At 41.1% G+C, this 26,584-nt stretch overlaps 1 protein-coding gene across 2 annotated transcripts in view; it reads right to left on the reverse strand.

The window, feature by feature from the left end:
- The window catches only part of DCLK2 (doublecortin like kinase 2), a 135,484-nt gene extending 109,363 nt beyond the window's left edge, over window positions 1-26,121 (reverse strand). For both annotated transcript variants that reach the window (XM_031664243.1, XM_031664244.1), the window contains exons 1-2: window positions 24,830-26,121; window positions 1,147-1,481 (exon numbers count right to left, since the gene is read on the reverse strand). In XM_031664243.1, the coding sequence (XP_031520103.1) occupies window positions 1,147-1,481; window positions 24,830-25,250 (756 nt within the window). In that variant the 5' untranslated portion in view covers window positions 25,251-26,121. The remainder of the gene's footprint in view (window positions 1-1,146; window positions 1,482-24,829) is intronic.
- Window positions 26,122-26,584: the final 463 nt, after the last annotated feature.

The following is a 26,584-nucleotide window of genomic DNA, read 5'->3' on the forward strand; positions in this document are numbered from 1 at the left end:
AAATCTTAAGGTGTTTTGTGTTGTACTGTGCTATTCACTAAATTGTACAAAGTGTCTATCATCATTCACACACGTTTGGGGGCAGGTGGCTGTGAGGCACCATGTATCTCATTAATTAATCAGAAATGTCATTCTAATTTTACCATAATCTACTGGAATCTTTAGAACATATATTTTTTTAAATTGTTAATGTTTCAGCAAGCACTGTACTAACTAGATCTGGTCTTAGAAAATTGGAGACTAATTTGATTGTGTTTTTCCCAAAGACACTGCTTAGTGTTTTATATTATTCATTCTCAGCACTTCAAGAGCCAAACACTTCAAAATAAATTAAGTATGTTACAGGGAAGAGGCAAAATGGAACAAAGAAACAAATTTAACTTTGGAAACTATAATTTTACTACAATGTAAATATAAACAATTTAACTTTATGGAATTTGGGGGGAAATACACTTCAGAAGCCAGGCTTTTTAGCAATGATAATCTGATTGTAGCAAAATTCAACACATATAACTCTATTCATGTGTTCTTGCAATATGCCAACTTTTTTTGTCCCTTAGATTCCTGATACATTGTTGCCATAATTTAAATTGCTTTTTCCTGTGCAATTTTTCATTTTTCAAAAATGCTGACTAATTACCTCCATTGCTCCCTATCAAACTTTTACGGACATTCCTATAAAAGTACTGTCTTTTGAAATACATTTTCCCTATTATATATAAGTGGGGAAGAAAAGGCTTTTCTAAGAATGTTAAATATTTTTAATTTTGACTCCTGTGATACCCAAGTCCATAACGACTTTACGAATCAACAGTGGTTCTTATCCATAAATAGACGACATGCCATTTAACACAGGATGTCTCCTCAACTTAAACTTTTCCCTCAGAAATTTACATTTTCCTTCCAATAATCAAAAGAAGTATAGAAGTATATGATAGACTTCTCTATACTCACTTGTGAGTCACTTACATTTTTCACAAAAAAAGGTTAATTTTACACACACACACACACACACACACACTTCTCAAGTAGGACTCCTAGAAGGATTTCTAGCAGGCTACTAAATTTCTATTGTTGACTATGTAGCCACCACGGCACAGGGAGTTTAAAAGTCAGATGGAGAGCTGGCAGCTAGAAGCATCTTACCTGCTTTCCATCCAGGGTGCAGAGCCTCTTGACGACTCCTGAGTCTAGTTTAATGGCTTCGGTGATATCTGTTAAGACTTGTTCAAAGGAATGAGCAGTCTTTTTATTCAGAAGGATCCGCACGGCTTTTCTAGGCTTCACTCCACTTCGAATCACAGTCACTAACTTGGGTTTGATGAAATCTTTACTCTCTTTTACTTCACTTTTCACAGAGGAGGCAGCAGCCAGGGCTCGGGATGTCCCACCCTTGATGTTCACAGACCAGTTCGGATTAATATTTTTGGTGTAATCGACTTTACGAAATGGTTCATTGGATGCACACACGTAGCTCTCACCTAAAAAGCAAAATTTGATTTTATTAGCATGAATATCTCTACCATAGAAGCATTTGGTCTAAAGGACAGATGCTGGAGACCCATTAAGTGAACCCTTAACCTTAGCAGGTTCACTAAAAGGGGATGTTCACCCTTTTCCTTTGGCATTCTCCCACCTCCCTCTCTTTTAAATAGCCTAGATTGGTTTTGAGAGAATAACAAGGATTACAGGGCGAGAAGCACTGGACCAAATATGTTGACCAAATGTGTCACCTTGGATAATTCATTTCTCCACACTTTGGTCCTCCGTATCATCAGCAATAAACTGAAGTGGCTGAACCAGCTGAATTCTAAAGTACTTTCTGATTTCCAAAACCTCCTATTTATTAATTTGGTTTTAAAAAAAAGGCCGGGCGCGGTGGCTCACGCCTGTAATCCCAGCACTTTGGGAGGCCGAGGCGGGCGGATCACAAGGTCAGGAGATCGAGACCACGGTGAAACCCCGTCTCTACTAAAAATACAAAAAATTAGCCGGGCGTGGTTGTGGGCGCCTGTAGTCCCAGCTACTCGGGAGGCTGAGGCAGGAGAATGGCGTGAACCCGGGAGGCGGAGCTTGCAGTGAGCCGAGATTGCGCCACTGCACTCCAGCCTGGGCGACAGAGCGAGACTCCGTCTCAAAAAAAAAAAAAAAAAAAAAATCTCATTCTGGTAGAAATAATTATATCAGAACATATTGATATAAGGAAATAAAAATATCTTGCTTCTAATTATAGATTTCAGTTTTAATCAAAGAATAATCACAACATTTTCACACAGCTGACTCAACTATACTCAGGTACAAGGTCACGTACTAAATTAATGAAGCACCATAAACATTAAGGAAGAGGTCTGGCAGCTCAAAGAAATAAACCTCAGCCACTTTTCTTCTTACAGAATGTAAATTTAAAATAACTGTTCTTTAAATATACAACACTTTTCTGTAACTACTTAAATAGAAGAGGACCAGAAGTAGTTAAAATGATGTGTTCATTAGTCATGAAACCTTCTGCTTAATTTTTATTAAGTACAACATAAGAGCTGTATTATTTGCCAAGTGGCTTATTAATTCAATGCTTACTGACATTTTACATTTCAAAATTTCCAAAACTTTTATGTTAAGATACCACAATTTTTCTTTTAGGAAAGTCAGAATCACCCAATGTTTTTACATTCTTGACTTTTTGACACACAAGATAACAGGGTTATACTAAAGTTTTTCTAAAAAGAATCCATTATTTTTTCACATATTCAGTATAACACTCATCATTAATAATATTAATATGAACCTGAAATATTATAAATGCTTAAAACAGAAGTAACCAAAATAGTGAAAGGGAATTCCTGAGAAAAACCTATTAATATTCATATTAAACTATTATCATAATGTTCTTGAAATCCTGATTAATGGAGAATTTTAGAGCCTCCGAAGGTACATGAATAATTCAGTAACAGATCAGGCATACAAGAAGATTTTATTTTTATTTTATTTATTTATTTATTTTGAGACAGGGTCTCTGTTGCCCAGGCTGGACTACAGTGGCGCAATCATGGCTCACTGCAGCCTCAACCTCCTGGACTCAAGTGATTCTCCCACCTCAGCGTTCCAAGTAGCTGGGATTACAAGTGCATGCCACTTTGCCTGGCTAAATTTTTGTATTTTTAGTAGAGACAACGTTTTTGTTATGTTGCCCAGGCTGGTCTTGAACTCCTGTGTTCAAGCGAGTCGCCCACCCTGGCCTCCCAAAGTGTTGGGATTATAAGGCATGAGCCACAGTGCCTGACCCCAAGAATGGCTTAAAAAGAGGAGCACTGTCTTTTATCTAAGGGTATAACTAGAGCACTGCCCAAGATAACTGGGGAACCAATCACAGGCTTTAACACTGTTTCTACACCAGTAAAGTGAAATCTAGCCCAACCACCACCATTTAGAGATTTTTTCATCTCTATAGGCTTATCTAAATCATTTTTCACAGTACGATCACCTGGGAAAATGTCATATAATTTCAAAAACAGTTATCAATTTAACAAAACTAACTATAACCACACATATGTATTAACGGGCAAAATAGAATTTTGCTTTAACCTCATAGAGAAAGCAACTCTCACATCAAAAAGCTCTTACTATTTTTACCTATCATAAAACTTTAAGTCTATATTCTGATTCAAAATATAAGATGGAAGAGAAAAAAGAATATTAGCAAAAGAAGGTAATTTAAAAAAAAAAAGGCAGGGATAAGTAGTAAGTCAGCTAGGGGAAAGCCTATCCCTATATAAAGAGTAACAATGAAAAAAGAAACAAAAGAGCAAATTTCATATAGCAGATTTCCTTGGTCAACCTGTCTCTACACAATTGACATATCCACAAGGAGAGCTGCTTCTTAAATTTCTCTGTGTTTTGTTTCCTTATACAGGTTCCGAATGTCAGAATGAAGTAGGTAAAGGAAGCTCCTTAATTTGTTTTTGTGCAATTACAGATAAATTTTAATTCCTTCCCATTCTCCCTCCTTCCCTTCATAATGTTTCCATTAAAAATTTGTAGGCTTGGCATGGTACCTCATGCCTGTAATCTCAGCACTTTGGAAAGCCAAGGCAAGAAGACTGCTTGAGGCCAGGAGTTCAGGACAGGCCTGGGTAACATAGCAAGATCCTGTTTCTACTAAAAATACAAAAATTAGCAGGACATGGTGGCACACATCTGTAGTCCTAGCTACTTAGGAGGCTGAGACAGGAGGATCACTTGAGCTCAGGAGTTCAAGGCTACAGAGAGATATAATCTCACCACTGCACTCCAGCCTAGGCAACAGAGCAAGACCCTGTCCCTATAAAGCAAACAAACCAAACTTATAGACTAGTTCCACCATAAACGTGTATTAAAGTTTTGAGCCAGGCTGGCAAATGCCTACAAGGTTGGCAAATGCCTATAAGATAGGGCTCTCTACATCCATGGCAGACACAACTAACAGTTCAATAGCCTCACCCTCTTCCCTGTACCCATGGCCCTATGTCCTTTAAGCTTAGACAACTCCTCACAATGTGCACTGAGTGCCTACTATGCACAAGTTCTCATGCTAGGTGCTGACATGGTATGAAACCCACGTTAGTAATCTTGGCATTCAACATTATAGCATATAGGTTCAGCACATGGTTTTAGGGTCAGACCTGTGTTTCTGTGTACTGGCCACACAAATCCCTAAAGTGTAGATGTCATATACCTTGACGACAACACCCATCAAGATACCCAAGCTAGCTTGTCTTGTAATGTCCTCATCCAAATCAAACAATCTGCAGATTGTAATTTTGTCTCTTATATAGATTTGCCTACAAAGAGAGAATATGCTGACAAAAGAACTTAGGATGTTGGTTCCCTGCGCAGTTAGTTACAACTCTTGATGTTAATCCATCAGGTTGAGTGCAATGGCCCATGCCTATGATCCCAGCACTTTGGGAGGTCGAAGAGGGAGGATCCCTTGTAGCCAGGAGTTCAAGCCCAGCCTGGGCAACACAGTGAGACCCGGTCTCTATTAAAAAGAAATCAATAATCATTCTTGGTTAGACACTATGCACCTCCAAGACTGATTAGAAGCGATTGGCCTCCCCCTACACAGATTCTTGCTACTGTACGGATTCTTGTTTAAGATTTGTGACTCCCTTGCCAACTTGTAGGTCTCCCCTTTCTTCCACTCTCACAAGGACATAGCTGAAAAAGTACATCCTGCATCCTAAAGTATTAAACCTTAATGTGCCAATAAAACATAACAGTGTGAGAGGCCAGGCGCAGTGGCTTATGTCTCTAATCCCAGCACTTTGGGGAGCCGAGGGAGGCAGCTCACCTGAGGTCAGGAGTTCGGGACCAGCCTGGCCAGCATGGTGAAACTCTGTCTCTGCTAAAAATATAAAAATTAGCCGGGCGTGGTGGCAGGCGCCTGTAATCCCAGCTACGTGGTAGGCTAAGGCAGGAAAATCACTTGAACCCAGGAGGCGAAGACTGCAGTGAGCCTAGACCATGCCACTGCACTCTAGCCTGGGTGACAACAATGAGACTGCCAAAAGAAAAGAAAAAACCCCACAGAATGAGAGAATTTGTTAAACTCTTGCCAATGTATGTTAAAACTGCACTTACCAAAACAAAGTGACAGATGTACTAAAATCTCAGACTTCACCACTAGGCAATTCATCCGTGTAACTATAAACCACTTGTACCCCCAAAGCTATTGAAATAAAAAAATTAACAAAATATAAATTACGAGTTCAACTAGGACCATGCATATGTATTTTTTCATAAGTAGACAAAGCAGTCCCAGAACTGAGCTGACTTTCATAGCTAGACTTCAACATTATTACAAGCTGGTCTGTCACTCAGAATCAAGCCATTTTGTTCTTCTGTTGGACATAATCTCACAGACTATATCATATGAAGTCACTCTAAAACTTTATGATAAAGTGACACAAAAACAAGGTCACTGTGCAATCCACAATACCAAACATCCCCCTCTTGCACTAAGTGAGTGACCGTCATTTCTTTACCACCATAGCTTTTTCCTCAATCTAGTCTGCCCTTCCTATAAGATTTGTAGAGATATCCATTCATAGGATTGTCCTGCCTTCTGACAGCATCCAAGACAGAGTAAGCCCCCATTTCCTTAGATCCTCCCTAATATTACCCAGCCAGAGCCCAAATTCCATGATAGGTTCTAATATCCTCTTACTAAGACACCACATGGTATCTTATAAGGTGTGTTCTTCCTCACTGCAACAAGTAATAAACCCAACTTGTTCAGCTACATGTGTGCTCCCAGTGGTCTTTGGCTAAAGGGAATTTAGATACACATATCCATATTCATTCTCCTTTCTCTGCCTTCTCTCTAAGTTCTTCGGCCATAAAAGATTTAGGGGAAATCATTTTTGCAAATCCTGATCATGAGTACTATATACAAAGAGGATTTTGGTTTCTGTATAGAAAGAGGATAAATAAAAGCGTAAGGTGGTTATAAAACTTAACTGTTTTCACACGTGGTAATGGAATAGGAAGTGTTCCTTCAGTATCCTGTAAGACTCTTTCCAGAGGCACAGCTATGGCTTTTTACCTTTGATGTCCATTCAAAGACACTTTGCATTACTGCATATTTAGTAGGTTGACTCAGTGTTTACAATTATGTAATACAACTTGGTTGAGTGTATGTTTAGAAGGCCATTAACTTTCATCCTTAACCAAATGAAGTGCCTCTTATTCAAGAAGAAAGAGGTAATTAAAAGCTAGGTACTTCCGGCCAGGCGCAGTGGCTCATGCCTGTAATCCCAACATTTTGGGAGGCTGAGGTGTGCAGATCATTTGAGGCCAGGAGTTCCAGACCAGCCTCCTCAACATGGTAAAACCCTGTCTCTACTAAACAATATAAAAATTAGCCACAGATGGTGGTGCAAGCCTATATCCCAGCTCCCTGGAGGCTGAAGCACTAGAATCGCCTGAACCTGGAAGGTAGAGGTTGCAGCGTCACAGCACTCCAGCCTGGGTGACAGAGTGGGTGGGACTCTGTCTCAAAAAAAAAAAAAAAAAAAAAAAAGGCTAGAAACTTTCAATTTCTCACTCTCTGCAAACCTTTATTCTTACACATTTATTTCCATCTGTGCCCATTTTTCCCACGTCCTTTTCCTTTCAGTGACAGAGTGCTATCCTCCTATTCAAAGTTAAGTCCCTCTAACAGGACGTGGGTCCTTCCCTCCCCTCCTGCTGAGGTTTTAAGGCCATTCTTCCTCTCTCCTCCAGCCCTCTTCTATAGGATTATACACAAGTGTGTCCCACCTTAAACACATGAACCGCCCAGCCCCACCCCATTCACTCTATTCTTCCTAATGTGCTTTTGGCTTCCATTCACTGTCAGTCCTCATCTGTTTTTCCACTTCATCACCCACTCTTTGCTCTTAAGCCACTGCAGCAACACTTCTGCTCCCTGGGCTCCACTAGCTGAAATGCTGCTCGCCCCAATCCCCAAGCACTTCTTACCTAACTGCCAAATGCAGAGCACATTTTCTGTCTAATTTCACTCAGTGTCTTCAGTGTCTTCCAAGGGCACTGGAAAGCAGCCCTAATCCTCTTCATGCAAATCCTTTTTACCCTACCATCTATGATTTCCCTTAACTTTACTTCACATTACTTTAGATTCCTTCGCAGTCTGCTTTTCAGGATCCTCTTTCCACACCCAACCCGGCATCCCTCATCCTCCTTAGACTTTCTCTGGGCAGCTGCATCTTTATCCATGGCTTCAACCACCATCTACACTCTGAGGAATCAAACACTGAGGACATTTCTGGCCTAGATCTTTCTCGGGTTCAACCCACTAACAGAACATCTCTCTCTAGATAATCTAGGAATATCTCACATGCTACATGTCTAAAACGAATTTCACTCTCCATTACTGCCACCCTGACCTCACACTCTCCTCTTCCTGAAGTCCCCCACGTATTGAACGGAATAACCACTATTCAGTCATCTAAGCAAAAACCAAGCTTCTTCTTCACTGCCCTTCCCTCACATTCAACAGAATTGGAAGAACTGGTGACTTTGGTCTAAACCCCTCTGGAAACCAACTCCTTCTACCCTGCCTTCTCTTTCTTTCTGGATTAGAGTAGTAAAGTGCCCCCTATCTGGGCCTCATCCTCCACACAGCTGTCACAAGTTTTTTAAAAACGTGTATTTGATTTTCTTGTCTCTCTACTGCCCTTAGAACGAAGGCCAAACTCTTCAGCACATCATACACTTCCAGCCCCTTTTCCCACCACTTCCCCGCAGGTTTCTATATTAGTGTCATATCAGCATGCTTGCAATTTCCTTCCAAACTTACACCCTCTTTATTCTCATTCCTTCTTATATGCCGGAAATAACCTTCCTCCTCTTCCCGTGTCTCTTTTTCACTGACCCTTCAAGATTAAGCACCTCTGGCAAGGAGTTTAGTAAAGCAATAGGAACCTTCATACACTGAAAAGCTTTTAAATTGGTTAAATCACTTAGGGAAAAGTGATTGGTTCAATAACTTAGGCTGGCATTATCTAGTGCTAAGTTAAAAACATACACACTCTACAATCCAGAAATTCACTCTAGGAACAGCCTGGAGAAACTCATTCACATAGACACTCTATATACACACACATGTTCATAGAAGCATTGCTCAATAGCCAAAGATGAGAGTCGGCCCACATGTCCAACAAGAGAATGCGTACACAGATGGTGGTGAGGTCACATAATGGACTACTACATACTAACGAAAATGAACAAATGAGAGCTATATGCAACAACTTGGATAAGTTTTATAAACAATGGTGAGCAAAAGATGACAAAAGCATATGTGTACTATGATTTAATTCCTACAGAGTTTGAAAGAGAAAAAAAGTCAACTATATCAATTAAGGATGCCTTCACAGGTGGTAAAACGAAGAAAAGCAAGAGTCAGGCTGTTGTTGCCGTGGGAGAGAGAAGACTTGTAACTGGGAAGGGACACAGGGAGAGCTTCTCAGATGCTGGCAATATTCTATTTCTTGACATGACTAGCAGTCACAAAGATGTTCACTTCATAATTCTTGCTATGTGTGTTTTATGAACTTTCTGTAGGTATTTTATAGTTAATTAAAAAACAAAAATTATGTCACTCCTTGCTGCTCTTTTTGTACTGAGCTTACAACGTATTAATTTCTCATAATCACAATTTATTATTTGTTTCTGCTAGTGGTTCTTAGTGGAGAATGTCTTTAAAAATCAGGTGATTTTGTTGCATAAGTACAGACGCCCAAGCCTCACCCCAGTTCAACTAATACAATCACTGGAAAGTGAGTGTGAACTGAACACGTGGGTAAGGTGTTTCCATTTCACAAATGACTCTGAAAACAGTCCCTGGTTACAAGCCACTGCCTAGACTAGAAGCTCCCTCAAAAAACTGACTGTACCTTCTTCATATTACCAACACCTAGCACAGGACGTGGAATACAACAGATACTTAAAACATGTTTGTCAAACTAATGAAGAAAATGCATATTTCCAAAACAGACTTACACATTTCATGGCTTGCATTTGCATTGCATCTAGGCAAAATAAGTACACAGTGTTACGGTTTACATAGAATGACCCTGGGAGGCTCAGAGTCAGGCTCCTGAAGCGCCTCATGCATGGTCTGAGACACTCATAGGTCATGCCAGTCCATCAAAAGTCAACTGAAGGCATCTAGGGGCACTAGCAGGAGATGAGGACACCAGGTACCCACCAGTATCTTTTCCATTCCAGGCGATTAAAACACCAAGAGTCCGAGGGCACTTTGAATGATTCTCCTGGTCCAATGAATGTGACGTGCCTTTTAATCAATGCAATATGCATGTATTTACATAATTTTTTTAAACAACTGAAGCACAGTAACCTCTCTACATTTAAAATGTCCACTGCAGGCTGGGCGCAGTGGCTCAAGCCTGTAATCCCAGCACTTTGGGAGGCCGAGACAGGCGGATCACGAGGTCAGGAGATCGAGACCATCCTGGCTAACACGGGGAAACCCCGTCTCTACTAAAAAATACAAAAAACTAGCCAGGCAAGGTGGCGGGCGCCTGTAGTCCCAGCTACTCAGGAGACTGAGGCAGGAGAATGGCGTAAACCCGGGAGGCGGAGCTTGCAGTGAGCTGAGATCCGGCCACTACACTCCAGCCTGGGCGACAGAGCGAGACCCCGTCTCAAAAAAAAAAAAAAAAAAAAAAAAAAAAAAAAAAAAATCTCCACTGCTAGATACTAACCCGTTGTCAGACATATTATTCACAAATATTTTCTCTCATTCTGTAGGTTGCCTTTTCACTCTATTGTTTCTTTTGCTGTGTAGAAGCTTCTTAGTTTGATGTAGTCCCACTTGTCATTTTTTACATTTGTTGCTGGTGCTTTCGGTGTAATACTTGAGAAATCACTGCCAAGACTAAAGTCATGAAACTTTTTCCTTATGTTTTCCTTCTAGGAGTTCCAGATCTTATATTTAAATTTTTAAATTATTTTGAGTTGGTTTTTGTGTATAAGGTTCCAGTTTCATTCTTATGCATGTGGATATCCAGTTTTCCCAACACCATTTGTTGAAGAATCTGTCCTTTCCCTATTGTATATTCTTGGCATCCCTGTTGAAGATCAGCTGACCATACATATTTTAGTTTATTTCTAGGCTCTCGGTTCTGCTACATTGTTCCATGTGTCTGTTTTTATGATAGTATCAAAATGTTTTAATTACTGTGTCTTTGTAATATATTTTGGAATCAGGAAATGTAATGCCTTTAGTTTTGTTCTTTTTTCTCAAGATTGATTTGGCTATTTGGGTATTTTGTGATTCTGCATGAATTTTAGATTGTTTTTCTATTTCTGTAAAAAATGCCATTGAGGCTGGGCATGGTGGTTCATGCCTGTAATCCCAACACTTTGGAAGGCCAAGGTGAGTGGATCGCTTGTGGCCAAGATTTCGAGACTAGCCTGGCCAACATGGCAAAACCCTGTCTCTACTAAAAATACAAAAATTAGCCAGGTATGGTGGCACAAGCCTATAATTCTAGCTACTCGGGAGACTGAGGGACGAGAATAGTTTAAACACAGGAGGTAGAGGTTGCAGTGAAGTGAGATGGCACCACTGCACTCCAGCCTGGGGCAACTGGGCAAGACTCTGTCTCTAAAAATAAATAAATAAATAAATAAATGAATAAATAAATAAATAAGCCATTGGGATTTTTATAATTGCACTGAATCTGTAAATCACTTTGGGAACTATGGGAATTTTAACAATATTAAATCTTCCAATTCATGAACACAGGTTGTCTATCCATTTATTTGTGTATTCTTTAACTTCTTTCAATGTTTCACAGTTTTCAGTGTAAGAGTCTTTCACCTCCTTAATTTTCCTGAGTATTTAATTTTGTATTGCTATCATACATGAAATTTTCTTAATTTCCTTAATTAGTTTGTTATTAGCGTATATAACAACTGATTTATGTATGTTGATTTTGTATCCTAAAGGTTTACTGAATATATTAGTTTAACAATTTTTGTGTGGTCCTTACAGTTTTCTACATATAAGATCGTATCTTCTGCAAACAGATAATTGTGCTTCTTCCTTTCTGATTTAGATGCCTTATATTTCTTTTTCTTGCCAAGTTGTTCTTGCTAAGACTTCCAGTACTAGGTTGAATGAAGTGGCAAAAGGGGGCATCCTTGTCTTATTCTTGATCTTAGAGAAAAGTTTTTCTACTGTTAAGTATGACATCGGCTGTGGGCTTTTCATATATGGTCTTTATTATTTTGAGGTAAATTCCTTCTATACCTAGTTTATTGGGTGTTTTCATCATGAAAACATGTTGAATTTTATCAAATGCTTTTTCTGCATTCTGCATCTATTGAGATTGTGTGATTTTTATCCTTTAATATTCAAAAAGTATAAGAAATAGTACAAAAACCCCAAAACAAAATTTTAAAAAGAAAAGATTTGAATAGACATTTCAAAAAAGACATACAAATGGCCAAGTATATGAAAAGATGCTGAACATCAATAATTATCATGGAAATGTAACTCAAAACCACAACAGATATCACCTCACTCCTGTTAGGATGACTGGGTTTTTTTTAAAAAAAGGTATTAGAGAAGATGTAGAGATATTGGAACTGTAATACACCATTGGTGGGAATGTAAAAGGGTATGGCTGCTATGGAAACAGTGTGAAAGTTCCTCAAAAAGTAAAAATAAAACTACCATATGATCCAGCAATTGTACTTTTGGTATATATCCAGAAGAACTGATACCAGCATCTCAAAAAGATACTGGCACTCTCATGCTCATTATACCATCATTCACAATAGCTAAGAAAGGAAAATGTAGTATATACATACAATTAGATATTATTCAGTCTTTAAAAATGAAGCAAATTCTGCCATATGCAATAACATGGACAAACCTGGGGGACATTACGTTAAATGAAATAAGCCAGCCACAGAAGAACAAATACACGTGGCTTCACTTACATAGGGTATCTAAAAAGTCAAATTCATAAAAACAGAGACCAGAATAGTGTTTGCCAGGGGGTGAGGGGAAAGGGACATGGGAGGCTGCTGCTCAGTGAGTATGAAGTTCCAGTTGTGAAGATGAGCAAGTTCTGGAGATCGGCTGTACAACACTGTGCCTATTAGTTAATACTACCATACGTTGTACTTAAATTTGAAAGGGTAGATCTCATGTTGTGTTCCTCACACACACATACACACACAAACACACGCAAATGTTCCTGTTAGGACAAAGAACTACATGGAATCTCATGTAGGTGGAAATTTTAACAATAGCAGTTTCAGGCTACTTTTCTATCAGTTATTATAAAGTCTCACATACACCTCTGTTAAACTATGTCCCGTAAATGCCTAAACGATTAACTAGTTTGTAATTACAAACTGTCTTGACATTTGTGGCAGAAATTGAGTTATATAAAATTTGGATACTGAGACTATGCCTAACTCTAGGAGTGGAAGCAAGCACTGAACTTAATGATAAAAACGAAAACTTATTTACAAATCTAAAGTGCGAGGACTCTTCAAACTTAGAGAAAAGGATACACACACACATACTTAAATATGGTAACACAGAAAAAGGAAGACAAAAAGGAAAGAAAAGGAAAGACACTTCAGGTCTAACATCAGTAAAATCTTAGGAATCTAGAATTTTTCCTAACTTCAGAAATTAAGAAAAACATTGCTTCCAAAAGAATGTAACCAAGGAAAAGATATTTGAGCATATTTGCCTCTACAAGATGGTTCGATGCCCTTCATCAAGTGCAGCGTTTGTGAGAGACCGGGTGGATAATAATTTTAAGGTCCATTTTAAATACATCACAGATGAGTTCCCACATCCGGCTGGTTAAGAAAAAACACAGAGTAAGAAAAAGTAAGACTGATTGATTATTCTGTCATGGCAAACAACTTAATTGAGTTTCCTGGCCAAACCACACATAATGTAAACTTAAAGGAATTAGCAGAGTAACACAAAGTACACTGCTCGGCCCCAGATGCTGTTCCCACTCCATACTGATTTGTCATGTCTCTGAACCATTACTGACATATTTGCTCAATGAATATAACACCTATTTCTGCGGAGCAGGGCTGGGGACACAAAATAAGATCTTTCACCTCAAAGACAAGGGCTTTTTCAATACACCTGCAGGCAAGTGACTGAACCAAATCATCTCCTAAAGTCACATCCAGTTGTATGGTCTGTGATACCTTCTACGGAGAAGGGGGTACAAAAGCTACTTTGAATCTATGAATATCTATGAAGAAATAGGTATGTCCACAAATCCACATTTTAGCATTGAAATCTGGGAGGAGTTTAACTTAAGGTCAAGTAAATTAGCTAAATGTAAAAATGAAAATCCTACCCAGTAACCATAAAGCTTTGTAGCTTACCCACTGAGGAAGAAATCGTACCTAATCTCCTGGGTAGGATGGAACCAGCAGATCAGATCTGTGATCTGGTATTTTTGCTCCTCATACATGGGGCCAAGCATACCCAAAATCTACAGGAGCTCACTATGGGGATTTTCATTGTGTGTTTATTTATTATCATTATTATTATTTTGAGATGGAGTTTTGCTCTTGTTGCCAAGGCTGGAGTGGAGTGTAATGGCATGATCTCGGCTCACTGCAACCTCTGCCTCCCAGGTTCAAGCAATTCTCCTGCCTCAGCCTCCCGAGTAGCTGGGATTACAGGCGAGTGCCACCATGGCCAGCTAATTTTTGTGTTTTTAGTAGGGACGGGATTTCTCCATGTTGGTCTTGATCTCCCAACCTCAGGTGATCTGCCTGCCTCGGCCTCCCAAAGTGCTGGGATTACAGGCATGAGCCACCATGCCCAGCCCACAGTGCATTTATTTTTATGATCAAACTTAAAATGTTTATGTAATCCTATTCTGGAACATCTGAACAACTACTTCTAAGTTAACAGTCTTTTGGCTTCAACTATTCTAACTATGCCAGGAATTAACAAGGAAAAAGGGAAGTGGACTTCATATGTATAAGACATGTTCACAGCAAGTTAAGGCCAGAGGACATAATTTTGCTCTACAGGAATACTCATTAGCTGTGCAAAACTGACTCGTTACATGGCATTCTGAAATACAGCATACCTAACTCAGCACTCAGTACCACAATCACACTGGGAACACCAATTTAGTTTGAGCAAACAGCATCTCTAGCTTCATATTGCTATTTTGCATTTTTACTGGTTATGCAGTTTTGTTGGTATTTATACTGTCAATTTGGGTTTATCACCATGTAAAACCTATATGCATAAGCACACCTAATTTTACATTTACAAACATTTAAGTGACAATGTAACTAAAGTAATTAAAGTAATGAAGGCAATACTTGGCTTCTGCAATTTGGATGTTGGATTTTTACATTGTTTTTAATCTTTAAGTGGCTAACATTGTTAAAGTTTGAGAAACAATGCAACCTTAAGGATACTGAGAAAGAGAAACCTTCAAACCGAAATGTGGCCACATAATATTTGTAAATAAACAGGGCATAGTACATATAGGGTCGGTCCTTCAACTGGTGCATTTAAACAGAGGTAAAACTTTCCTCCAGAGTTTCCTCAGCTTCTGAAGACCTCTGCTGAACACTCTCCTCCTTAATCTCTTACTCCTTTCTCCACTGTGCCTTTATTTTAATCCTGCTGTGAGTCAGAGGAAAGCTTAGCCCTCAGTTTTCAGCAAGTGATTGATAATCACGGTAACTCAAAAGTTTCAGTGCAAGTGATAAAGAATTTAGAAACCAGATGTTCATCCAAAAAAGAGGTGATGGTGTTTAGAGGAAGAGAGAGAAGGGGAAATACAGGTTGGGTATTCCTTATCCAAAACGCTTGGACAAGAAAGGTTTCAGATTGCAGATTTTTTTCAGATTTTGGAATATCTGCATTACCCTATGAGTATCATGCTAGTATTACTGATGTTTTCCACAGTATCTTTACACCACAGAACAGAGAATAAGCAACAAAGCAAAATAGTGAGTAATGTACATAGGTCTTAATCTCATGTAGAGCATTGTGGAGACCCTGCCATTGGTGCAGCCAGCCTGCACATGTGCCATTTTATTACTCCTTGTGGGTGTACTTTCATGGGGGAAGTGGGCATGCACCGAAAATATTTATCACAGCTGAAAGGGCCTGGAATGATCTTTTTCCCCCCTTGAAGAGGCTAAATAAACTACATGTTGTGCACCTGCATTGTGACTGCAACCTGTCACATGAGGTTAAGTATGGAATTTTCCATTTGTGGTATCACATTAACACTCAAAAAGTTTCAGATTTTAGAGCATTTTGGATTTTCATATGAGGGACACTCAACCTGTAGTAAAGCATGACCATCGTCTCAAAACATCTGAAGGGTGTAGTGGCTTGCACCTGTAATCCCAGCTAATCAGGAGACTGTGGCAAGAGGAGTGCTAGAGTCCAGGAGGCCAGCCTGGGCAACAAAGACTCTGTCTCTAGTTATTAAAAAAAAAAAAAGAATTTAAAAAGAAAAAAGAAAAATCTGAAGGCTGCCATATATAAGCAGGATGAGACTGAAGTAGCTCTAGAAGTAGAGGAAGAAGTTACAAGGACACACATTAAGAAAAAAAAAAAAAAAAAAAAGCTGAGGACCACCACCATTTGTCAAGCAGCCACTGCATGCCAGGACTCTGCTAAATGTTTAAATACATTGTAAAATTTAAGTAGAACGTTCCAGAAACTGGCTTTGATCACTAAATTAACGGGAGACAAATTCACACTGGGCTATTTCTCAAGTTCTCCCACACAGGCTTAATGAACAACAATATAACCAGTAATACGTTTCTAGAACCCCTTTTTTCTTGATTCTTCAGCAGACAAGGCAAAATACTATTAAGTAAAGAGACCAAGATGATGAGCAAGGGCATTAGGGGAGAGACTCTCAATGACTGCCTTTGAGAAATAACTGCATCTGTTGGGGCTCAGAAAACAATACTCCAACATGAAGGCCTCAGTAGCATCCTCAGAGGCAAACATTTTTCTCTGACCTTCTCCCGCCCTCCTGGCTGTTAGTACCATTCTCCTCCAAAGCTAGCCATGAAAACTAGAATCCCTCTTCTCCAAGGAAGGTCATAGAAACCTGAACCCCTTTCCCCCAAAACCAGTCACTAAAAATATTACTCTAATTTCTCCTTCACTTCGTATGTAAAAAATGGCTATAAATAAATGATTTGACCTACCTGGTCTGACTGTAGGTCACAAGACCCCCATTCCAGAGAGGGTCCTGCCCCACACCCAGAAGAAAGGAATGTTGTTCACAGAGGCCAAGAAGAATCTAGACAGACAGGCCTTGCTGGGTGTCTCAATTCAGTCTATTAACATTAAACCATGCCCTTTTGTCCAATCATACTTCTACATGGCTGTCCATACTTTGTTGAACTTACGCATAAAAATGGACAACTTCCCCTGTACCTTTGGGTCTTAATTCTGAAGGCTCCTGTGTATACATGTGAAATAAATTTGCATCCCTTTTCTTCTATTAATCTATCTCATCTCAGTGATTTTCAGCAAACCTCCCTGGCCTCCACACATTGCTATTTCAAAAGTTAACAAGGTAATCTGAAGTTTTAAAAACATATAGTGAAGAAAGAGATCAATGAAAATATTTTAAAACATCTATTGTGAACATTTTGCACTTTGGTTGCAAGTGATTATAATTTAACAAACAAACAAAAGGTAACAGAGTAGGTCAAAATTGCAGGTTATTTTAATTACTTAGTTTGAAATGTTAGTAAATGTTATAGTGTAATGAAAAGTACTTAGGGCGATCTCTCCAAACCAGTATTTTCCCATTCCTTCAGTATATAAGGAAAAGCTTCTGACAAATTACAATATAATGACTTCTCCTTTAGGCTGTTGAAAACACAGCAGATAGGACAAAAATATCCCAGGGATTAGGATCGAATTATAACATGCTTTAAGGAATAAAAGAGTATTCGTTTAAGCTCCTGACTTTATTTCTGACTCACAAAATTAAAAAATTAAGATTGTGTTAAAATTAAGTATGAAAAATTTGGCAGAAACAATTGCTTAAAATGAGAACGCTAAAGATGAACACAACTAAGCCTTAGTTATGGCAAGAACTCCCATAGACACTGAAAACATTAGGGGGCTTAGAATAATCCTGGAATTTAAACACATAACAAGAAATAAATATGTAAGAATCTGGTTGTGATAGCTGTCCAAAGAGAAAACTCAAGTCAGGCATCTCAGATACTAGTGAAATTGATAAATTCTTGGGACATAAATACACTGCATCATTTTTCTTGAAGAAAAATATATTAAAAATTGAAACACAAAGGGGCAAGGAATATTTACCTTTAACATGAACTTATGCTACCTCCATAAATCTGGCTAACTGTCTAACTGGCTATCTTAATAAATAAAGATTTTTGCATCTATATCCACCTATATCCAACTATTAAAACATCTTACATAGGGCACAAAAATAAAATTAATTCAAAAAACATCACATTCCAGAAGCATTTCTTGCATGGGATAAAGGGATAAACAAGACAATTGTGGTCCCAACCCCTTTTGGGTTTGTAATTTTCCCTTTCATGAGGATAGTCCATGGAAAAGATCCTCCTGTATGTTACTGAGGTGTTTTAAGAACTCCATCTAAATCTGGGTAACTACATCTGATCAAGTACCCAGCCAACTTTCAGAGAGAGACATGGAGCCAGATAGAGCCAAGATCATTTCTCTTTCCCACCCCTAGAAGCATTTCCCAAGATCACTGAACTTTAGAGGCAAAAGAAGACTGTATTAGTCTGTTCAAGTTGCTATAACAAAATACAAAAAACAGAGTGACTTATGAACAGAAATCAATTTCTCACAGTTCTGGAGGTGAGGACATCAAAGATCAAGGTGCTGACAGATATGGTGTGTAGTGAGGGCTCCTGGTTCACTCATGGTGACTTCTCACTACATCCTCACATGGTAGAAGGCGCAAACAAGCTCTCTTGAGCCTCTCTAGGTGCTAATCCAGCCTATGAAGTCTCTGCCTTTATGATTTATTCACCTCCTGCTATGGGTTGAACATATCTCCCAAGCTTCATGTGTTGGAAATTGCCATTGTAACAATATTAACAAGTGAGGCCTGAAGAGGTGATTAGACCATGAGGGTACCACCCTCATGAATGGATTAAGGCTGTTATTGTGGGAGTGGGTTAGTTATAAAAGGAGGGAATTCAACCCCATTTCCTCTCTCTCTATCCTACCTTTGCTTTCACCTTCCAACTTTCCACCATGGGATGACCCTCAACAGATGCCAGGGCCGTGCCTTGGACTTTCTAGCTTCTAGAACTAGAAAATAAATTTATTTTCTTTATAACTTACCTAGTCTGTGGTATTCTGTTATAGCAACAGAAAATGAACCAAGACACCTCCCAAAGTCCCCACCAACATAATGGACTCCACTTCCTCTCAGGTGGTAGAAAGCAGTAGTTAAGAATACAGAAGTTCAGAAGCAAGGGAGAAAGTGCTCAAGTGCCAGCTCTACCTCTTACATTGGTACAATCCAGCCATTTCTTTACACTCTCTGAGCCTCAGCTTCCCCATCTGTAAAATGGGGACAACAATGCAGCCATATTTCAGAGGGTATTACAAGGGTTAAATGAAACATGTAAAGTACCTCACACAATGACTGCTCATAAAACATCTAGTAAATAGTAGCAATGCAGAGAAAAAAGCACCTCTAATCCTTAGGTAATGGTTTACTTTACAAGTAAAAGACATAAAAACACAGATGCAGTTGTAGCATGGGCAGGTAGAGATACAGAAAAAAGACCTAGCCAGGTGGTACACACCCCGCAGCAACTCCTCTCGGCCTCACGAGCAATGAAGAAAGCAGTTAGATGATCACTGCCCAACAGAATCTAGTTTCCTTTATTTCATATCACAGGACCATTAAATATCCTTTTCATAGTTTAAAAACTCATGAGACATTAATCTTGTCTCATAACTTCCAGAGTATCACCGTGTCATACTCTAATCTCATAAATGCTCTCCCACATGTCCCCTTTCCTTCCCCAACCTTTTAGGATTCATTTATTCTTTAAGTGAAAATGTTCCTCTTACCTCTGGAAAGAGCTTCTTATGCAGCTATATTATAGCACATCTTATTTTCCTTGTTTTTAAGGAAATGAGATGGGACAATCAGATTCATAGAAGAGGATGTTATGGAAGACTCATTCCCTCCAAAATGGTTAGCACAGAATTTCCCCCCAAATTATACATTTATCTAAAACGTAATCCAATTTTCCAAAAAAAATATTTTAACAAATATCTAGGAATCTCATTAAAGCTTAATTCATACAAAACTTCCCTTGACAACTAAGGGACTTAGAGGTAAAATCATTGTCTGGGTTATTTAATCAATGAATTGACTGTATTTAAGATCCCTGACCACAGGCTTCTCTCAGTTGAGTGCAAAAACAGATCCAATAGATCATGAGACTCAAAGCTAAGGGTTATAATAGAAGTAAAGAAAAATGCCGTAAGCAGAGGAAAGAGTTATAAACTTGACCTCAGGCCTTGGCTCCAACGTCTGTTCCTCTAGGAAGCCTTCCCCATCACCCTGGCCAATATGGCCATCCTGCCCCATGTCATCACTTCATTTACAGCACTTTAGCTGACGCCATTCCATGTGTGTGTATGTTCACTATCTCTCTCCTAGGAGAACATGCATTTTTTGAAGGAAGAGACCGTAAGCTTGTGACCATGTCTAGGATATAGTATGCCCTCAACTAACCACTTGAGACCAGCTGCACAGAGAAGTGGAAAGAGACTTCACAGGTGCTATCTGAAGTGGGCCTTTAGGAATCCAAGGGTTTCGCAGGTAAAGAAAGTTTTGCAGACCTAAGATTCAATACTAACTTTCCAAGTCCAATCACCACGTATGACTTTCGTGTGCACCATTTTTGACTCCTATGTGCAAATACCTGATAACTCATGAGTTTATTTCCTTCTTACTGTAATAAGTTCCACAGTTTCTATTATTATAAAGTTTGTTTTTCAGGAAAAAACAACTAAGTATAATCTAGGTTCTTATGGAAATTCATTTTTACTTAAAAACTCGCAGAAACATACTTTGGTTTATTTAACACTTTCAAAGACCTGACCTAACAAAACAAATGCAGTAGATAGGTTTGGTAGGAGGACCTCAAACTTCATGTGTGTGATTTCTTTAGAATCTTATTTTTCTTAAATGTTCAAGTTAACTTCATGAAGGAATGAAAGTATCATTATCGAAATAACCAAAATTCTCTCATATGCCAAAAAACAATCAGTTTATTGTTTACAAAGGGATAAAAGGTAGAAATAACAAAATGACATTTTACTTTGGAATGAGAGAGGCAGACATAGGTAGCTCTTAATACCTTCGACTCTTGGCAAGCACTTCATCAGAGCTATACACCCCATTCTGTGATTGGTATCTGGACATGTAAAGCCTCATCAATTTTCCGGAAGATGGGTTCTGGCTAGGGAAAGACAGCCCAGGCCATCATATGCTCCACCAATAACCCCTCAGATAATGAAGGGTACATACACATTTTTAAACCAGAAGAGACCTAACTTAGAGAGGTGGTCTGCCAACTTCTCATTCCAGAGAAAAGGACACCAAGGCCAGGGAAGTGAGGTGAAATTTTTCTCAAATCTAGTCAGAACTCAGGAATCCTGACTTGGTCAGGCATTTTTTTTCTACTGTCCTTGGTTATATCTCTTCATCAAAACTTTACAAATATTTCAAAACTTTACAAATATTTCATCAAAACTTTATATCAAAACTTTACAAATATTTCAAAATGCTCAGAAGGAGAGAAGACAAACGCTCAGAAGAAGAGAAGACACATGGAATGGAACTAAGACTAGAAATTCTGAATCAGCCACTAACAAGAAAGCCGAAGAACAAGTCATCTGGACATCCTCTGCTGGGTATTACAGATACTGAGCTCAGCAGGCTCACAGCTTAAGACAGTTCAACTAATTTTCCCAATATTGATTAAGAGCCACAGTCCTGCAGGAAGAGGTCCCCCATTTAGTTTTAAATAATAAACAGGATTACAGGACTGCACAGCATCAACTCTAACTTAATCCAGCAAGGGTGGATAAATCAATAAATCGAAGATGCTTGTTGGTTTAGGGTAGTGTTGGAGGAGTGCCAGCTCACACTAGAACAGCTTTTAGTCTCCAGAGACTCTCAAGGTCAAGGGCAGAAGAAAAAATAATTTGGGCCATGCAAATATCTTTTGTCATCTGAGTTCAATGAGATTGGAGCTCTGAATGAATGCTCATGTCCTAGTGTTTTGAGTCATCACTCTCTATTCTTCACTCAAGACATTTCAGAAAAAGCATACCTTCTAAACTACAAGTTTCATGGGATCGAAGAAGCAGAGCCTAGTTGAACATAATGTTGTAAAATACTGCCTGAGAGAGCTTTATTAAAAATAATCAACCCAAATGAAATAAAGCAGTCAATTTTGACAATGTGGTGAATATATCACAGACCTATTTTTTACTAATACAAATAACTTCACGGATAGCTGCTTAGTTCTCCTACATGAAAAATCTGAGCACACAATTTTAAATAAAAGTTGAAACTATTTACATTCTGGAATGATTGACAGTAAGCATTAGTGACTATTTTTCTTTTTTTCTTTTTTTTTTTTTCTTTTATTGAGACAGAGTATTGCTCCATCGCCCAGACTGGAGTGCAGTGGCGTGATCTCGACTCACTGCAATCTCTGCCTCCTGGGTTCAAGCAATTCTCCCGTCTCAGCCTCCTGAGTAGCTGGGACTACAGGCACATGCCACCACACCCGGCTAATTTTTGTATTTTTTTGTTTTTTAAGTAGAGATGGGGTTTCACTTTGTTTATCAGGCTGGTCTCAAACTCCTGATTTCAGGTGATCCACCCGCCTCAGTCTCCCAAAGGGCTGGGATTACAGACATGAGCTACTGCACCTATATTTTTCTTAAAAAAAATAAAATGCATTTCTATAGCATATTCTACTAATTTGGGGAGAAATTCAAGAATTAAAGACCCATTGTCAGAGAGAATTCCATATGACAAAAAAGTGCCCAAGTTTTCTTCTTTTGCAGTAATATTATATTAAAAACTTCTTCAAACAAGTGGGAAAAGCCATAAAAAATTTTTGGCTGTGCAAATATTTGTTATATTATTTATCATATTTTGGTATGATTTGGACTCCATAGATAATATTTTTTCCAAATTCTCATCCACTAAAAATCAGTGAATGATTCAAAGGAAAACTGTTAACAGTCAATTTGTAGTTGAAACTACAGTTGCAGAATTAGACCCAGTGGCCATGCACGCTGTGGGCGGTAAAAGACGCAATCTATACTATGTACTCCTATTAATGGACATGCATAATGTCCATCTAATCATCTCTCCTATAATGAGATTCATCTTTACATTATGTCAATTTTACGTAGTAAATCCATTGTTAAAATTTCTTTAGAGAAGGATATTAACATTGTTGACCCTTAAGAAACCATACCAGGAACAGTATCCCAAGGGCATGTTGAGTAACAAGTGCTTAAGCAAACAGGCACTGCCTTGATCCTGCAAATCTGATCTTGGGTCAGTCAAAAAATTGGCGACTCGGTTTTAAAATAGCTAGGCAAATATTGCTTGTAAGTGTTTAACATGATTAAGAAAAGCAAACAAGGCCCTTTGAACATTGTATCTTCCTTTTTTATACTTCTCCAGCTATCCCCTTACCTCAAGAAGCCCTTAAAACCAAAACACACAACTGACTGACAGAATGGGTGAAGTCACAAGCACACATGTAGACTGAAGAGTCAATTTAATTTTGGCTGGGTTGCCATCTAGGCAAGGCAGCAAAAACTTCTGATGGCAGTGACTAAATAGATAAACTCAACCACCTTTAGTTTTCCTCGATGTGGCTACATTAGCTCAGGAGAGGTGAACTGTAGATGAGAAAGTAGATGCTGCAGGCACTGTGAGGCCAAGCACGCTCCCTAAGTTTCCTCATCTATAAAATGAGGATAATGTCTTCAGGACAGAAAAGCATGCTGAGATAATATAAGAAAAACCTTTGGCTTGATGTTCAGCTTCCTCTCCCTGCCAAGCTATTGCTGTGACTACATGGAATGTGCCATTTGCATTAAGAAAGATGCACAAGAGCGGACCGTATGTAAGCACGTAGTCAGCACATACTTGGGTTCTGCCTGGTCTTTCTGGGTGTTATTTAGAACTGGAAACAGGTTCTAGACTACTGATAGTGACTTTTCCACCTGAAAAGGATGAGACCTAAGTATTGCAGGAATTCAAGGATGACCCAACATACAGTCAAGCAGTCTCTCTGACCGAGGCACGGTTGACACAGCAGAATTACTAATTTATGATGAGGCCCCACTGCTGAATCCAATAGCCTCTATCATTCTAATTAGCTACTCTTACTAGAGGATAAGGCAGGAGAGATTGACCTTGATTTACCTTTTTTCCAACCTCACGTGGAAAACCCTTTAGCACAGTGATTGTTAACCATGGTTCCACATGAGAATCACCTGGGTGGTGGGGGCTTTGGAGACTCCAGACGCCGAACCCACACCCCAAACCCAACCAATTTAATCAGGATATCTGGAGGTTGGGGGATCAGGGTCCCATATTTTTTGAAGTCCCCAGTCCCCTTGGAAGATGAAGCCAAGGTTGAGACCCGCTGACTAGGATCATCCCTCTTCACCTCAAGTAACTTCTGCTGCAAAGCAAACTAGGAAAGCCAACCTAGAGCATTTCACAACCACAGCTTCTGACAGCAGTCACGACAGGACCCCGAAAACTGGAACATGACAGGTGCCTGCACCAGGGTCCACACCGAGGGTCCAACAGAGCTTATCAGTAGGGGATTACCCAGCTCCCCATGGGAGAACCATTTTCTCAAACATTCTGCACTTCAACACAAGTAAATTCAACAATCTTAGCACATGCCACCAGTGCCTCAATTGGCCTCTGACCATTAGGAAATTTTTCCCTTCTTTAAGAGACAAATCTCTTGGGAAGGAAAGTCAGCGTGTATGTGGGCACCCCACCGCCCCCCACCCGCCACCTCCAGCCAATCTCTAGAGAAGCAGACAGAAGCATCAATTCTCGTGCCGCTTGGAAAGCACTCCGCAGGCTCCCCGCTGCGCGGGCCCGGGCCCACTGCACCTGCCGGCGCTCCGCCGCACCTGCCGTGCGACGCCCTCCCCTCCTACCTTCCAGCAGCTCGTCCAGGCTGGTGACCTTCCGGCTGCCGTCGATGGTGTAGATAGTGCGGACACCCTGGGGCAGGTTCACGTTGTCCGACAGGGAGCGGGTGAGCTCGATGAGGAGCGCATCGAAGGACCGGAAGCGGTCACTGGAGATGGCAAACACCAGCCCCTTGAAGTAGCGGTCCCCGTTCCGGTAGAAGCGTGCCTTCTTGGCCTTCTTCTCCGAGCTGAGGGCCTGCAGGGTCCGCGTGCGGTAGAAGCTGCAGTGGGCACTGTGCGCCGGGCTGGGGATGAGCCCGTTCCCCTTGGGGCCAGAGCTGCTGCTGCCCCCGGAGGAGCTGGGGGCCCCTCTCCGCGACCCGGGTCGCGGCCTTTTGTCCCGTTCCTCAAAGTGCTCCAGCTCGATACTCCTGGTGCTGGCCATCGCGGCTGCTCCTAGGGCTCCCCGCAAAAAGACGTTCCGGCTGACTAAGGGTGTGAGCGCCCGTGCAGGGACGTCTGATCGCGAGGGTCCTTAACGCGCCGGGACACCTGGCTCTGGCATCCCGCCCTCTCCGCGCAGGTGGGGCCGAGGAGCCGCGGAGGTGCTGACCCGCCCGCGCCCTCAGCTAAAAGTGGCCGCAGCGCCGAGCTGCCCAGCTCATTGTCCAGCGCGGCTCGCTCCGTGCCTCCCGCCCGCCGGGGAGCCCCACGCCCCCGCAAGCGCCTCCTCCACCCGGCCACGCCTCACGAGTCCCGCTCGGGAGCCGGCGGGGAGAGGCAAAGTTGGGCCGCCCGAGGCGCGCGCCGGGCCCGCGGGCGCACACAAAGCTCGGGCGTCCGCGGCGCGGAGCGCTCCTAGGAGCGCAGAAGCGAGGGAGGGAAGAAGGAAGGAAGGGTGGGGCGGGGCGCGGAGCGTGGGAGAGGCCCCCGGGGAGGTCGCGCGGGCCCCGGCCCGGGGTGCAGCCCCGCCGCCTCGGCCGAGCCCGGATCCCGCCCGTTCGGGGCTGAGAGGGCCGAGCCTGGCCCCTTCCTTCCCCAGAGCGCGGCCCTAGCGGGAAATAATGCAGCCCGCCTCCCACGCAGCCGTCAGGCCCGGCCCACCAGCGAGCATCCGCGCTCTGGCCTCCCTCCGCCGCCCGCCGGCTGTCAGCGCTGGAGGAGGCTTCCCGGCCCGGGGGATGCCAAACCGCGGAGAGAGGGAGGAGGGGGCGGAGGAGGGGGCCGAGCGCCGGCGCGGGAGGAGCGGCTCCTGCGGGTCCCGGGCAGCCCCGCCCGCCTGACGGCTCCTGCACGGCGCCGCGCGCTAATGGGCGCAGCCGCGGCGCGCGCTCCTCCGCCTGGGAAACGTAACCGCGCAGGCCAAAAACTACAAAGGAAGGAGATTCAAGGGCAAGGAGCACATCCCCAGCCAGCCTCCTGGTGAGGACCCCAGGCCAAACTACCGCAGAAAACCCAAGCCTAGCATTGGCTTGGGGCACACTATTTATTTTTTTTTTAAAGCAGATATGTTGCTGTATTAGAAAATCCTTTGAGAAAACAGCCTCCACTGTTCCCATTGCAGATTCGCTAATATGGTACGTTCAGTAACTTTGAATGAATGATGAGAAGTTATTGGGTGGTAGGGGGGTTATGTAATCAACGAATATTTATCGAGAGCGTACCATGTGTCAGGCATTGTTTCTGTCACTGGGATGCACTAACAAAGGAAAAAGACATTCTGCACCCACTCCCCCACCCGCATATTTAATGTTGTCAATTAAAGCTTCTTAAGAGGCC

Source organism: Papio anubis, chromosome 3 (genome assembly GCF_008728515.1).
Source record: "Papio anubis isolate 15944 chromosome 3, Panubis1.0, whole genome shotgun sequence".
Lineage (NCBI taxonomy): Eukaryota > Metazoa > Chordata > Mammalia > Primates > Cercopithecidae > Papio > Papio anubis.